The following is a 13,256-nucleotide window of genomic DNA, read 5'->3' on the forward strand; positions in this document are numbered from 1 at the left end:
AACAGAAAAAGGACAAGAACTCACTTAAAATCAGTTCTAGGAATGCTTGCATCTCTCAAACATAACCGCTTCTTGTCACGCATGAAAGAATACACTTCATCATACCACTGGCATGTTCGTAGAAAAGCCAATGCATCTTGGCAAAGCCTGAGAATCCAGACGCTTATCATGTATTAGAATACCAAACATAATTGAAGAGGAAACAGAGACACCATCCTAGAAAATACTGCACAGACTGCATCTAGGTATTGACATGAAATTTCAAATGCAGACATAACACCATGAACAAATCATGATCAACAACACAAGTACAAGACCTGCATGATGAGGTGAGAATTTCATTCTGAAAAGGGAGAAGGGAAAGGCTTCGCCACTGAGAATACCCCAAAATAAAAGAGCAATAACAATTAGCATTAAGTCTAACCAGTGGCAGAGACACGTGTGCAAGGTTTTCAGTGAGAAGCGGACCTGGGTTCTGGGCCCAGCTATACGAGCTGGCCAACTGGACCCAGGTTTGCTTGTTGTGTGCCCCTCAGTCAGAAATTTATGGCTCAGCCACTGAATCTAACACTAAATTACTACTTCATAGTATCAACGTGTACCATTTTGTGAACTATTGCTTCAGTAAGGGAGGAATAGAAGATGCAAAAGAATGACAGCCTTCTATGTCGTCAAACAATTTAAATATAGATAGCAAAACAAAAAAACAGTCACATAATTAAAGCAGAACCACCATTTTTACACCAACAGCCTTGCTCAAGTTGTGCATGGAACTTACAACAATGGCAGGTCACATTTGTAGATTCGCGGAGTAGCTAAAGCAACTTTAAACAACTTTGCTACTTGATGTTCCTTGTTGAAAAACAAGGCCTAGTGCTGTCTTTAATTTTTTTCAGACATGGTTTTTCTCTTTCCACAGTTCTACACAGCAGTGTCATACGTAAATGTGATATGATACACCACCCGTATATGTGAAGGGTGGTGTATGGCACAAGTATTGTACGTATAGCACAATACATACCCTATATAATATGACACCCCATATCGCACCGTACAAAGTTTAGCATGAAAAAATGGGAGTCCAAGCCCTCCTGTTTCCAATTTGGGTTTTAAAACCCCTTCCACCCTTCACTATAAACACTTCTAACTTCTAAGAGTTGGAGGATGGGGGTTCTTGATTATTTCAAGGAGATATCATCAATTTGAGAGAGAAATCATCTATTTCAGGAAAGATTTGTGCATGGATCATCAATTTGAAGAAAGAAGGTTTTTTTACTTTTTATGAAAGGGGTGAAATCTCTCGTTTTGACCATAAGTGTCCATTCTTTCCTAAAGCTTACCATAGGCTTTCATTTGTTCCTTGAAGATATGATAAACGTCCAAAGCTATATGTGCCTATATTCATGTCTGACATGTTCTTTAAAGAGAGCATATTTTTTATTCTTTCTGATTTTCACTATTTTTTTCTTATTTTTTTATTTTTTATATTAAAAAATAAATTTGTGATACATTTATGATATGTTACCATTCTCTATGATACAGCACAACTATTGACCTGACAGATACAGGTTATTAGATGCACTTTTCAACATGATTACATGTCTTGTTTAGTGCAATGTGACCTTGTCAGTGTATCATCAGAAAATAAAAAGAAAACTGGGCACTTATTAGGATGCTACAGCCAAGTAACTCCCGAAGCTGATAACATAGAGATATATTTAGTTTTAATGCATCACCTTACCAGTGTTGCATTGTCTGATACACTAGAAGAAAAAAATAAGATTTAAAACATAAACGCTTGATATTGACAGTACAATGGCTGGACCATGAACCTTTTCTACATTCAAGTTGGAATAGCTTTTTGCATCCTAAAGAAGAAATAGTAAGATGACGTTTCATAACAACTTTCAAACAAAAGAATTTTCTTGGTTGCTTCTCAATAGATGCTTTCAAAGACATTATGAGGCTTAAGTATATGCCATCATAATTTTACCATTCATATGCCTTTCCAAAGAAAATATAAGTTTTCCTTATAACTAAATTGAACATCTATCATGGTTGATGATGTCCATGCAGATTTATACTCTAACATACCTGAGTTGCACAGAAGCATAAAGGCATTCATACTTGTATAGCACCAAATAACCATAAAAAATAACATTGACTAAGTTCCTTTATGTTTTATGTTCAAGAGTTGCATCCTTAATAATGAGCAGATCTTGCAATCACCATCTAAATTACAAAATAGCGATGCGTTAGCTTTATGAATGGAACAAAGGATTGAACTTTTTCCAACAAAGGAGGCCCTTGTAGTATTTTCATAAAATATACATGGCCTCCCCTTCAAATATTCAGAAAATGTCATGCTTCCCAACCTCTCCCTATACACGCCCCCCCCCCCCCTCCAAAAAAAAAAAAACAAACAAACAAACAAAAAGGAATTGTAATTGACAAGCTCCTCTTATAAGAAGCTGCTAAAAACACCTAATGAATCTATGAGAACAAATTTAAATTTCTTCTTTTCGAAGGGGCTTCCTGAAAAGTGAAAAGAAAAGCTCCACAGAAGCTGGACTTGCTGCGAAGCATACAGTGCATCCCATACTCCCCATCTCCAACCCAAGTCATTTTCATGCTAATAAGAAGATTCAAATACCAGTGTGCCTCAAAGCACTTTAATTGCACAAAGAGCTCCATCATTGAAGCAGGTAGTTGATTGGCAGGTGGAGAAGAGTATCCAGCACAAGGTGGACTACTAAAGCCAACCACAGAAGTACCTGGAGAATGGATTGGAGAGGCAAAGCCAGCTTGGAACCAACCACTACAAATAAAAAAAATACATAGACAAGCCCAGGAGCTACCAGAAAGCAATTGACAGTGAAAACAGTGTCTGGTTTGAAAGGAGGAGCATGCTCCTTTCCAGCTACTTCTATACTACGGAACCTTTGCTTCATGCTTTGCTTTGTGAACTCCTTTGTTTAGGTTATACCTTTTTGGTCTAGTTAAGTTCCTCAAGTACCAGATTGATGTACTTTGTTGGTGATGCCCCTAAGTCTCGCCTCAGAAGCCATCTGGTAGCCCAATGAATTTATGTAGTATGTTCAGCTTTCCCGAACTTACTCCTTGTAATTGGATTTTTTTTTTTCAATTCAAGTTGATTCCATTCTTTCACTGTCTTGCTATCTCCATGCCCTATGCTTTCTGTCATGCTTCAACGAACTTGCAAGTTGAAGGACTAACAGGCTCACAGCAAATGCCTGAGGAACTGCGAAGCCATGCTGTACCTTGAAGATAGGCCCATGAGGCCACGACATTAGCAACTTTTAAAGAAGGTTGCACAAATGAGTGCATGCTTAATTGCTTAGATTTGAAAAATCTGAAGTCTGAACCCACATAATTAGACAAATACATGTTGTATAGATTGTCACCACATGTTCTAGTTTTACAAAGCTACCATGTCATGCAAAAGATGTTTCTATCGCATCCTGCACCTGTGTCTGTTTTCATGTGGCATAACTTCCTCTTTCCCTAATATAAGTTTTGCATAAGCACGCACGAGATATACATTTTCTAAAATTTTTCTTCTTTTCATTTTTAGTATATTTAATCAATGTATGCAGTCATACTCAATTGCCAACAGAAACTGAAAGGATGGCAGGGCAGCTTCTATAAATTAATTTATAAGTACCAACAGAAAATGAATGGGAGAAAGACAGCTTACTTTTCCTTCAACTTCATCTCTATGCTAATATGTTCTCTGCCAGAAGACATGCCTGATAATTTGCACCCAGATTCTTGTCCAGACAGAGCATGCAAGCCACCATTACTTGAATTGGAAACATTGGCCACATCACCATCACAGACTTTTCTTTTGACCTCCCTGGTGTTCAAGTACCAAGCCCTGCTTACATTGTTATCACATTGTCCTTTCCTGCTTTGTATTTTCGCACATTGCCCCACCATAGTTAGGCCATTACTATTAATACAAGGCCGTTTATTAGTTACAGTACCACAAGCATGATCTGGTAATGACTTGTTTGTTGTAGAATCATTGTCCTTTTTAGAAGAATCTGCCTCACCAACACCATTGCTGTTGGTTGATGACACCTGCTTCTGTCTTTGGATCAACAACTCTTCAGGTTTTCTCAGCCTTCCCTTTGATGCCTCCTCTTGAATCTTTGGAAAAGTGTTTCCATTTGCATCACCTCTTCTGGATTCAGGAGCAGCTGGTTGCACAATGCTAAATTTCACTTTCGCATTTGGAGGCTCTTTCTCAAAAGTTGATGAGTTTGGAGAACATTTTGTAGAATAATTGCCATTAGTTAGCACAAATGCTGATTGCTTATGCAAGTGCTTTGCTTTTTCAACAACCGAATCTCCTTTCCCATTGCAAAAAATTATACCATTCCCATTAGATGTGAGAGATTTCACAAATTTTGGCCGATGATTAGTGCGCACAAAGAACAGAATATACACTTTTTCAGACAAAACTTCCTCCACAGTTGCAAGTGTAACATGAGCGTCATTGCAGCAATACCATTGACCACTGGCATCCTGGAAAAAAAATTATAAAAAGGACAATAAACTTTTGCATAAAGCCTAACAAATCTAGCATAAATAGTTTACAGAAATGAAGAACAAGAAAGTAAACCTTGACATATGCATAATAGTGACCAGATTCTGGCGAATATCCTGCATGCACAATGCTACCAAAAAGACTGTATTCTGGTTGAGGATCCTGCATTAGTGATCAAAGATATGAAATCTGTCCAATTTCCAGCATCAACAACAAGGCACACCTTGCTGAGGATGCGAACCAAATAAATGCAATGCACCTCCTAAGTGGTGCATAAAGCAAAAGCCTCAAATGCCCCAAGCCTTGCAACTAAATTTAGAGACTAGCAGAAAGTTAGGTTCTTTCAAGTATGCATACTCAAAAGAGAGCTTTTTAAAAGTCTTGAACTTTGATCCGAAGATATTTACACTATTATCTCACTCAAGATACTAGACACAGATGGTAATTGGTAAGTACTTGATTAATGTAAAAAAAATCCCTAATGAGATATTTCTTTTTATTTTACCAAAATAAAAAAAAATGAAATTGAGAGATTCTTGACACTGTTGAAAACCAGTTCCCAATTTCTTCACTTTATCAGTTTTCTCCTCACAAGGTTCAAGGAACTAAAAATGGATATGTCATAGATGTTTTCTGTTCTGAAAAACATAGAAAATCAAGGATCAAAGGACAATTCTGGTCAGAAATCTCCAGACAGATTTAATGAAGCTCTTCAAGGGGCAGAGAAGAAGCAAAAAACAATTGCAAAGGAAGGAGGTGAGCTTTGAAGATAGAGACAGGAACAAGAAAAGGATATCCACGGAGCAAAAAAAACTTCACAGAGAAAATTAAGGCATGTTTATTTTACTTTGTTTAACTAAGGTTGTGATTTTTTTTAGCAGATAGGATTGAGATAAAATAGTGGTGCATTATTTAGAATTTTTTAAACTAAAAAATAACAAATGAGATGTTTGATCGCCATAGCAAAAGCAAAAAGGATATGTAGCGCACCAAATGTGTAGGAAAAAAATTTCAGTCAAGCAGACAGTCACATGTTTCAAAGAGCCAATTTTTCTATTACAGGAAGACCAGCACAAGAACCTAAACTCTATTTAAGAAGTTAAAAAGATGGGGTGAGGGGTACAAAATTACTAATGGTTTCTTTATGTTGCTACAAAGGGAGCTTAAAACACACTTTCAAATAAGTAAATCAACCAATCTTGGACAAGAGTTTGAAAATGATTTATTTGAAATATGTTTACTGATGCTGAAACCCCATCAGAGAGGATATGAAAACTGATAAATTTCTAACTACAAATTAAATGGACTTAAAAAAAAAATTGTCATTGCTCTCAAATGACCCGACCTACTCTCACACCGGGCTTGGGGCCTGGGTTTGACGGATCCCAACCCACCCCCTAGTAGTTTTAGTTCAAGCCTCAAAAAGGCAATGAATTAGGACAATCAACCACTTAACAACCCACTTTATTTGAAGATTCCTCACTCACGATTTAGAATATGGGACTAAACTCTGAAAGTGGGACATTACAATCCACCCTTTAAGGCACACATGTCCACACGTGTGGAACCCTAAGTCCGAGTGTTGAACCGACTCTGATACCACTGAAATGACCTGACCCACTCCCACACCGGGCATAGGCCCTTGGTTCAACGGATCTGAACCTGGCCCTAGCAGTTTTAATTCAAGCCCCAAAAAGGCTAAAAACTAGAACAACCAACTACTTACCAACTCACTTTATAAAACCTTGAAGATTCCTCACAATCTTCAATACAGGACTAACTCTGAAAGTGCAGCGTTAAAAATCCACCTGAGTGAAATAACATCTCCAACACATGGAGATCTCATGTCTTATGGTGTGCAAAGTTGACATAGCACTTTTTTTGCATGATTGGAGAACATCAATCCAAAAATTGAGAATTTTGGACAATAACACAAATGGAAAATATTGAAGGTCATTTGCAAAATGCTGAGTTCAAATTCTAGTAAATAAGATACCACATTTATGATGAGAAACTTTGTAATGAAGCAACAAAATATTTTCCATTGTACTATTAGATGAGGAAAGAGAAACTTCGTTAGCCTATCCTAACTATTAACCAAGTTCCCAATAGAAAAATACTCTGCCACTACTTAGAAGCAATATTTACTAGCATGAAGTTCAACAAAACTAGCAAGGAAAACCTAAAACCATTTTTTAGTTAGAGTAGCCTATAATATAAGATACCAAATGATAAATCAAGCTTTCTTTTGACTATTTAAATCAACATGAAGGGAAAGAAAAAAACATATCATGTGAGAATAAAAAGGAATATACGTGGGCTTGTTTACACATATGAGCTGCAAGAGCCAAATCTTCTCCAAAGGTAATGGGTCGATCAATCTTCAAGCCATGTACACCTTCAAATCTCTATGGAAAAATTATAAGGAGTAAACAAAATATCATTATAATAGATCAAAAGTGGAAATAAAGAGAACATCCTTATCTTTACCTTTAGTTGGATTACAAGGACATTGGGGGCTCGAAAAATAGACATCTGCTTCCTGGCGGCTGATAACTTGTTACACCTGTATGAGGGCATTGTCTCAGATCATTGTATACAACATAAACACAAAAATGTTTCATGCTAACATAGCTCATCAAAGTATAAAAAAATTATATCCTTTGATGAGTATCTTAAGCTATTCAATCCTACTAGTGATAAACACTTCTGTGATCTGAAAACACCAAAGGCGCGACATTAAATTAATCGGAAAAAAAGCACAGTACCAGCAACATAGATGAACAATGTCCTCAAGACAAAAGGTTGAAAAAGACAATTCAGTCACCAAAATATTTTTTTAGAGGCTTACTAAGATATTGTTATCTAAACACATTGTACTTCAAATAACAGAAATTCAAATGCATGGCAAAATTAGGTAAATTTACAGTAGATGTTCCCCAGCAAAAGCTTGGACAATGAATTCATGACATTCTCAAAATACTACACCCTATAGGATTTTTTGATGTTCTGTAAGATATTCCCTTCTGAGGATGAAATAAATTTCATGACATTTGTTGTTTATTGAGATAGTTTCAAGATATTTGTTGTTGACTTGTTTCTCCTGTACCAAAAATAACCATGAACAGAATCTATAACTGTTCAAGCACTAGTTGCTATTTTTTACCTTTACAAATATATGATGAGAGTATATCATCAGGCTATTAAACGGCATTCTTCTAGATTTAGTATATTATTTGCAGATCAAGGAGAAAGGCCCAGGCCCGAAAAGTATGTTACATGATAATTCTTTGCCTTCCATATAAAGAACTATTAAGAATAGCCGATCACAGAACAAAGCAAGCAAATGCCAAAAATGGGGAAAAATCAAGAAGTGGAGTTTAGAAAATCACTCACTTTTCACAGCTATATTTATTACTCCCATCCAAAATCTCAGGTTGAAAAAATCGTTGTAAGGCTTCTTTCAAAGAGCTACACTGGAACAAATCTAGGCTGATGTCCATTATGTCATCCATCTTATTTGATTCAAAATCACAAGAAAGGCATTTCACTTGGCTTTGCAACACTCCCCCAAATATCTCCTTCACTATGGTATTTGGTTCAACTTTCTCAGTTTTCCCATTTGCTTGACCATTTTGACATACTACACCATTTCTTGATTTCAACAGCTTCAGGCATGTATTGTGACAAGCGTCCATCATATACCGTAGGAACTCATGAGCATCCTCCTGTCTGCCTATCCGGAAATGTTTTGCGAAGATCTGTATAGAGCTCTGGATCTTGGCCGGCACATCTAAAGGGCTTTCAATGCTGAGAGACCTGACTATTCTCTTTTCTAACAAACAAAATGGGCACTCATGTTTCTTGCTCACATTGGATAATTCACCTGCAGTACCACATACTTCAACATGGAAGAGAAATCCGAAGAAAACGAAAGCATCTTAAAAATGTAGATGAAACTCAAAAAACTTAATGGATGCATATTCATTTTCAATTAAAAGTTCCCAAAACCAGGCAAAGACATGGTTCTAACTCAAAAATCTGAATATCAAATTCAAAAAGAAAGAGTAAGTAACTCCTTCTCCGTTATTCACAAATACTTGGCACAAAAAATTATAATAGAATAAGCGATAGGAGAAAATGGATAATGGTAAGCAGAATAATTAGCAGGTGATAAAACTTTACTCTGCGTTTGACCATCACGAAAGAATGCATAAACTACAATTTTGAAGAAATATCCGGCAGCTAAAAGTACCTCCTATTGAAAATGCCAAACTGGAGAAACAACACTAAATTCGACCCAGATAAAAGGAGGAAAGTGGAAACAAACTATTTCAAGAATCAAGCTGTGTCAACCACTGTCAACAGACAATAAGAAAACATAATTGAAAGAATACAAGCCAAAAGGAACAACCAATTAACACAAAAGAGGGAAAAAAAGGAAAAAAAAAATCGAACATGGAAAGCCACCAAAATACCCAAAACCCAGAACATTGGTTCCTCTAAATACAAATTATTGGCCCTCCGCTACGAAGCAGCCACACATGAGGAAGAGGCGAGAAATTGAGGCGTACATATGGAGGAGTGGCGGTTGCTGAGGCAGAAGTTGGCGAGGGGAGGGGTGTAGGTGAGACACTGGAGAACGCTGTTGAGGTAGCAGGAATTGCCGAGGTTGCGGAGGCCAAGGGGAGGGCTCTTCCTTCTATATGCGTTCACCCACGTCATTTGCAATGCCATGAACAGAAGAAGCAGGAAGACGACGGAGAAGAAACAAAAGAAAGGGACAGAAGAAGAGATGGGTCCATAAGAGAAAGAGAAAGGAGGAGAGATGAGGAGGAGAAAGCAGAAGTTTGCCTCTCTCCCTCTCTCTCTCTCTTTAGGAACGAATCTGCAGAGAGAGGGCGCGAGACATGAAGGAAGAAGCGGAAACTAAACGAGAGAGGGAGGGGAGCGAGAGGAGATCTGAGCGTCGAGGGCGATTTTCAGAGACGGCTAACTGGCTCGGGTCATCCACCAGCCCCCCCAACCCCCACCAATGCCAGGGCCCTTCTCTCTCTCTCTCTCTCTCACACGCACACACACATATTATATATTTCGCTCGTCTTCACCCCGGGGGGACGGGGTGTTCTTCGGGTCGGTCCTTCCCTCGGGCGTTAAAATGAAAGACAAGCATATTATAAAAGCCCGTGATTTATTTATGTACCTTCAGAGTCCCCAAAGTTCGTTTGGGCATAGTTTAGGCCCCGTTTGATCACAAGGTAAAGAATGGAGTGGTAAATTTAGCGTGGGAAAAAATTCCAAAATAAAAAATTTTGTTTTCCCTTTTTCAGACTATGTTTGATGGTAGGAAAGTTTTTTATAAAATAAGTTTTTTATAAAATAAAATTTAACTATGTTTGATGGTAGGAAAGTTTTTTATAAAATAAGTTTTTTATAAAATAAAATTTAACTAAGTTTGGTGCACAGAAAAAAATTAACACTGACAAATTTTTTTACAGTTGCTTGTTCACTTGAAAGGCATGAGTTCATATGGTGTCTCAAACAAATTAACACAGTCAAATCAACACAGACAAGTTTCTGCATCTGTCAAATTAACACCATCATAAACAAAAATAGACATGGCAACGCTGATTGCAACCAGATTTTGCCAAGGAATTGCTTCTGCTAATACTAAAAATGTGAGGATTAATATAAGCAGTAGATAAAAACAGAGCTCTTAAGTTCAAAAACGATAATGCTGAATAATTGAAAGCAATTTGCGGAACATTCTTCATGCTTTTTGCAAAGAAGACGTGCATTGATGCACGCTAGTCTATTAGCTATATGAAACGAAACCTGCTCTATAGTCATAAGACTGGTAATAAGAAAGAAGGAAACACCAAGGACATTACCAGTTCCGCAAAAGTTCATAATGTATTACGAGATCGCTAAAGCCTATGACTATATGACATACAGAAAGTCAAAAGCCCCTCCACTAATTCTCATGTCTATCTAAAAGAAGATCTGATCTATAAACTCAGTTAGTTCACTAGGCTCTAGCAAGAAATTCACTTCCAGAATTATAGAACTCAAATAGAATCATGAATAAGCAGTTGGTCGCACCAAAGAGAGAAGAGATAATGAAAAGGGCAATGATCCAACAAAAACAACCAATAGACCAATTCTAATATTGAATCACTCCATCAAATTGATCGAACAAACTATAGCGTGAGTCTGAAAAATTCAAGAAAAGCATCGAAGCATCTATGCACTTTTTCCTTTTACATATTGAAGTTAAAAGATCAAATCAGTTTCTTCTTCAACTAGCACCAAGCAAACTCTGACTACGTTTGTAGAAACTTGTTTCATGAATTGAGGAAATGAAAACAAAATCTAAATTTCCAAAACCCCATTGTATTTGCTCGACATGAATTTATATTTCTGAAAACAAATTTTATCGATTGATGGGGAAAGGGATGAAAATCATAGTTGGTGGTGGATGATGAAAACGCAAGACAAGGGTTTTCTTGCTTTGTTTCATTTATATTTTTTGATATTTTTTTAACATCGTAAAACCGACCGCAAGCCATCGGCGACGGATGACCAGTGATCGACAACAAGAGGCCGATGATGGAAGTCCAACAAGAACACTAATCAATGGCAGAGGATGAAAATGCAGATGCAAGTGGGTTTTCTAGTTTTGTTTTATTTATGTTGTTTGATATTCTTTTAGTATCAGAAAGCCGATGACAAGCAGCTGGCGACAGATGACTAGTGACCGGCGACCAATGACAACCGGCCGGCGGTCGATGGTAAGTGAGGGTTTTTGCTATTTGTGGGAAAACAGAAATGTTGAGTTTCCACCGTTCCATGTTTGCATGGTTCCCACCGTTCCCTAGGGCCTATTTGATTGTCGGGTGAAATTTAACGTGGTAAATTTACCAAGGTAAATTTTTTTGAAAAAATTTACAAGATGAAATTTTTCCCTCTTCCAATCTGAGGTCCTGTTTGATGCACAGGAAGAATTTAACATGGTAAATTTAACCCTGTTTGATGCACAGGAAGAATTTAACGTGGTAAATTTAACCCTGTTTGATGCACAAGAAGAATTTAACGTGGTAAATATTGTTTTTTTTTTGTCTTCTTCTCTCCAAATTTGACGTGGAAATTAGGGAAGCAGGCTAGGTCTGATATAAACATTACTGGATTTGACATAATCAGATTTTGCTATATCAAATTCAAGTTAGGTAGAGCAAGCTAAAACATAATTTCACACTATCAACTAATTGGATGTGTTTCACATTTCAGGCTGGGTTGCAGCAGATATTTGAGGGGCACTCAATTGAAGAACTATGTGGACTTTGAATCCAACCACCTGAGCTACCATTATTCACTAGAAAAGAGAAGCTAGATGCAATTCTCATCAGGATAACGAAGAGAAGCTAGATGCAAAAGGTTAATTTGCGTCCCCGGCTGGATGAGTAGAAAACGGAACCCTCAGCTTAGCTTAGAGTTTGGTCTTCACCTTGTGGACAGAGGAAAGGACTTCACAAGAAAAATGTTCTTTGCGAAGACGTTTCTGGTTTCTGAATAGCAACAACAAATCGCAATATACACGCGTGGTGACATCGAGACATACTCCAATAGCATTAGCAGATGAATAATGCAGAAAATGTCTGATTTAGTTGCATTTTTTCAAGCTGAAAGTTAAGGATCACACACTCAGCAGATAACAGATAGGTTATGGCAACGTTGCAAATCTTTTCTGTATTTCCTAAGATTAGTTTGAAGCATATCAATTTATTGCTTTCTCAAAGGAGAAACTCCAAAAGAAATAAGAGAAGAAAAAGATTAAGGGAGACTCTATGCCAAGGCAAAGTTTTATTTATACTGATATTAACTACTAGATTAACTTTAAAGTGACAAAACAGAGCACTGGAAAGTGGAAAAAAACCATTTCCTGATACATAAGCAGCCTAAAAGATCTTTAAAATCAAAACGAGACATCGTTTTGAAGATAAGACAAGAGGATTAATTGATCAGCTTGTTTCTCAAGGTTGAATTAATGAAAGAGAAAACTATGCAAATGAATCAACTTGGCATCTTCAAGCCTGCGCTTTTTTGTCCTAACAGCTGCCTTAATCTTCTTTTTATTTGCCCTGACTTCACTTTGTTTGCTGCTTTCAAGGCCTGCGCCTTCGCATCAGGTTTCTAAGCAGGAGCTGTACACAGAAATTTCAAATTACCAGCAAGGAGCATGAAGTAGAGAGAGAGACACAAGCTAGTACTAGTATACTACAGACTTAAACTACAATATGTAGTGTAAAGAAATGAATTGCACATCAACTCAGAAACAACGTGGACATACTTTTTGCAGGAGCAATTCTATCGCAAATTGGCTGCCTCAGAACTGCTACCTGCAAAAGGGCAACAGGTTAAGATTTCAACATATTATAAACATAAGATCAGGACAACTTATAAACATAAGATCAGGTGACTTCTGTCAAGATTGCCACATGCACTGCAAGATCCTAAGAATTCAATAAGGAGCTGAAGATAGACAAGTGCCTCGCATGGTACTGGATCATAATCATAATCATCAAATACAAACATCAAAAGTAGATTACACTTGCAAAGAAATACCGTAAAGGAACCTTAACCCTCAAAATTCAGTGGGATTCTTAAACACCAGCCTCAGTAAGGA

The 13,256-nt window shown here is 37.2% G+C and overlaps 1 protein-coding gene across 1 annotated transcript in view; it reads right to left on the minus strand.

The window, feature by feature from the left end:
- The window catches only part of LOC116267593 (ubiquitin carboxyl-terminal hydrolase 25), a 16,528-nt gene extending 6,880 nt beyond the window's left edge, over window positions 1–9,648 (minus strand). Inside the window, exons 1-7 of the mRNA XM_031649420.2 lie at window positions 9,148–9,648; window positions 7,970–8,459; window positions 7,064–7,139; window positions 6,889–6,981; window positions 4,649–4,735; window positions 3,719–4,551; window positions 25–147 (exon numbers count right to left, since the gene is read on the minus strand). Of these exons, the coding sequence (XP_031505280.1) occupies window positions 25–147; window positions 3,719–4,551; window positions 4,649–4,735; window positions 6,889–6,981; window positions 7,064–7,139; window positions 7,970–8,459; window positions 9,148–9,310 (1,865 nt within the window). The 5' untranslated portion in view covers window positions 9,311–9,648. The remainder of the gene's footprint in view (window positions 1–24; window positions 148–3,718; window positions 4,552–4,648; window positions 4,736–6,888; window positions 6,982–7,063; window positions 7,140–7,969; window positions 8,460–9,147) is intronic.
- Between the last annotated feature and the right edge of the window lie 3,608 nt (window positions 9,649–13,256).

The sequence above is a fragment of the Nymphaea colorata genome, chromosome 14 (genome assembly GCF_008831285.2).
Source record: "Nymphaea colorata isolate Beijing-Zhang1983 chromosome 14, ASM883128v2, whole genome shotgun sequence".
NCBI lineage: Eukaryota > Viridiplantae > Streptophyta > Magnoliopsida > Nymphaeales > Nymphaeaceae > Nymphaea > Nymphaea colorata.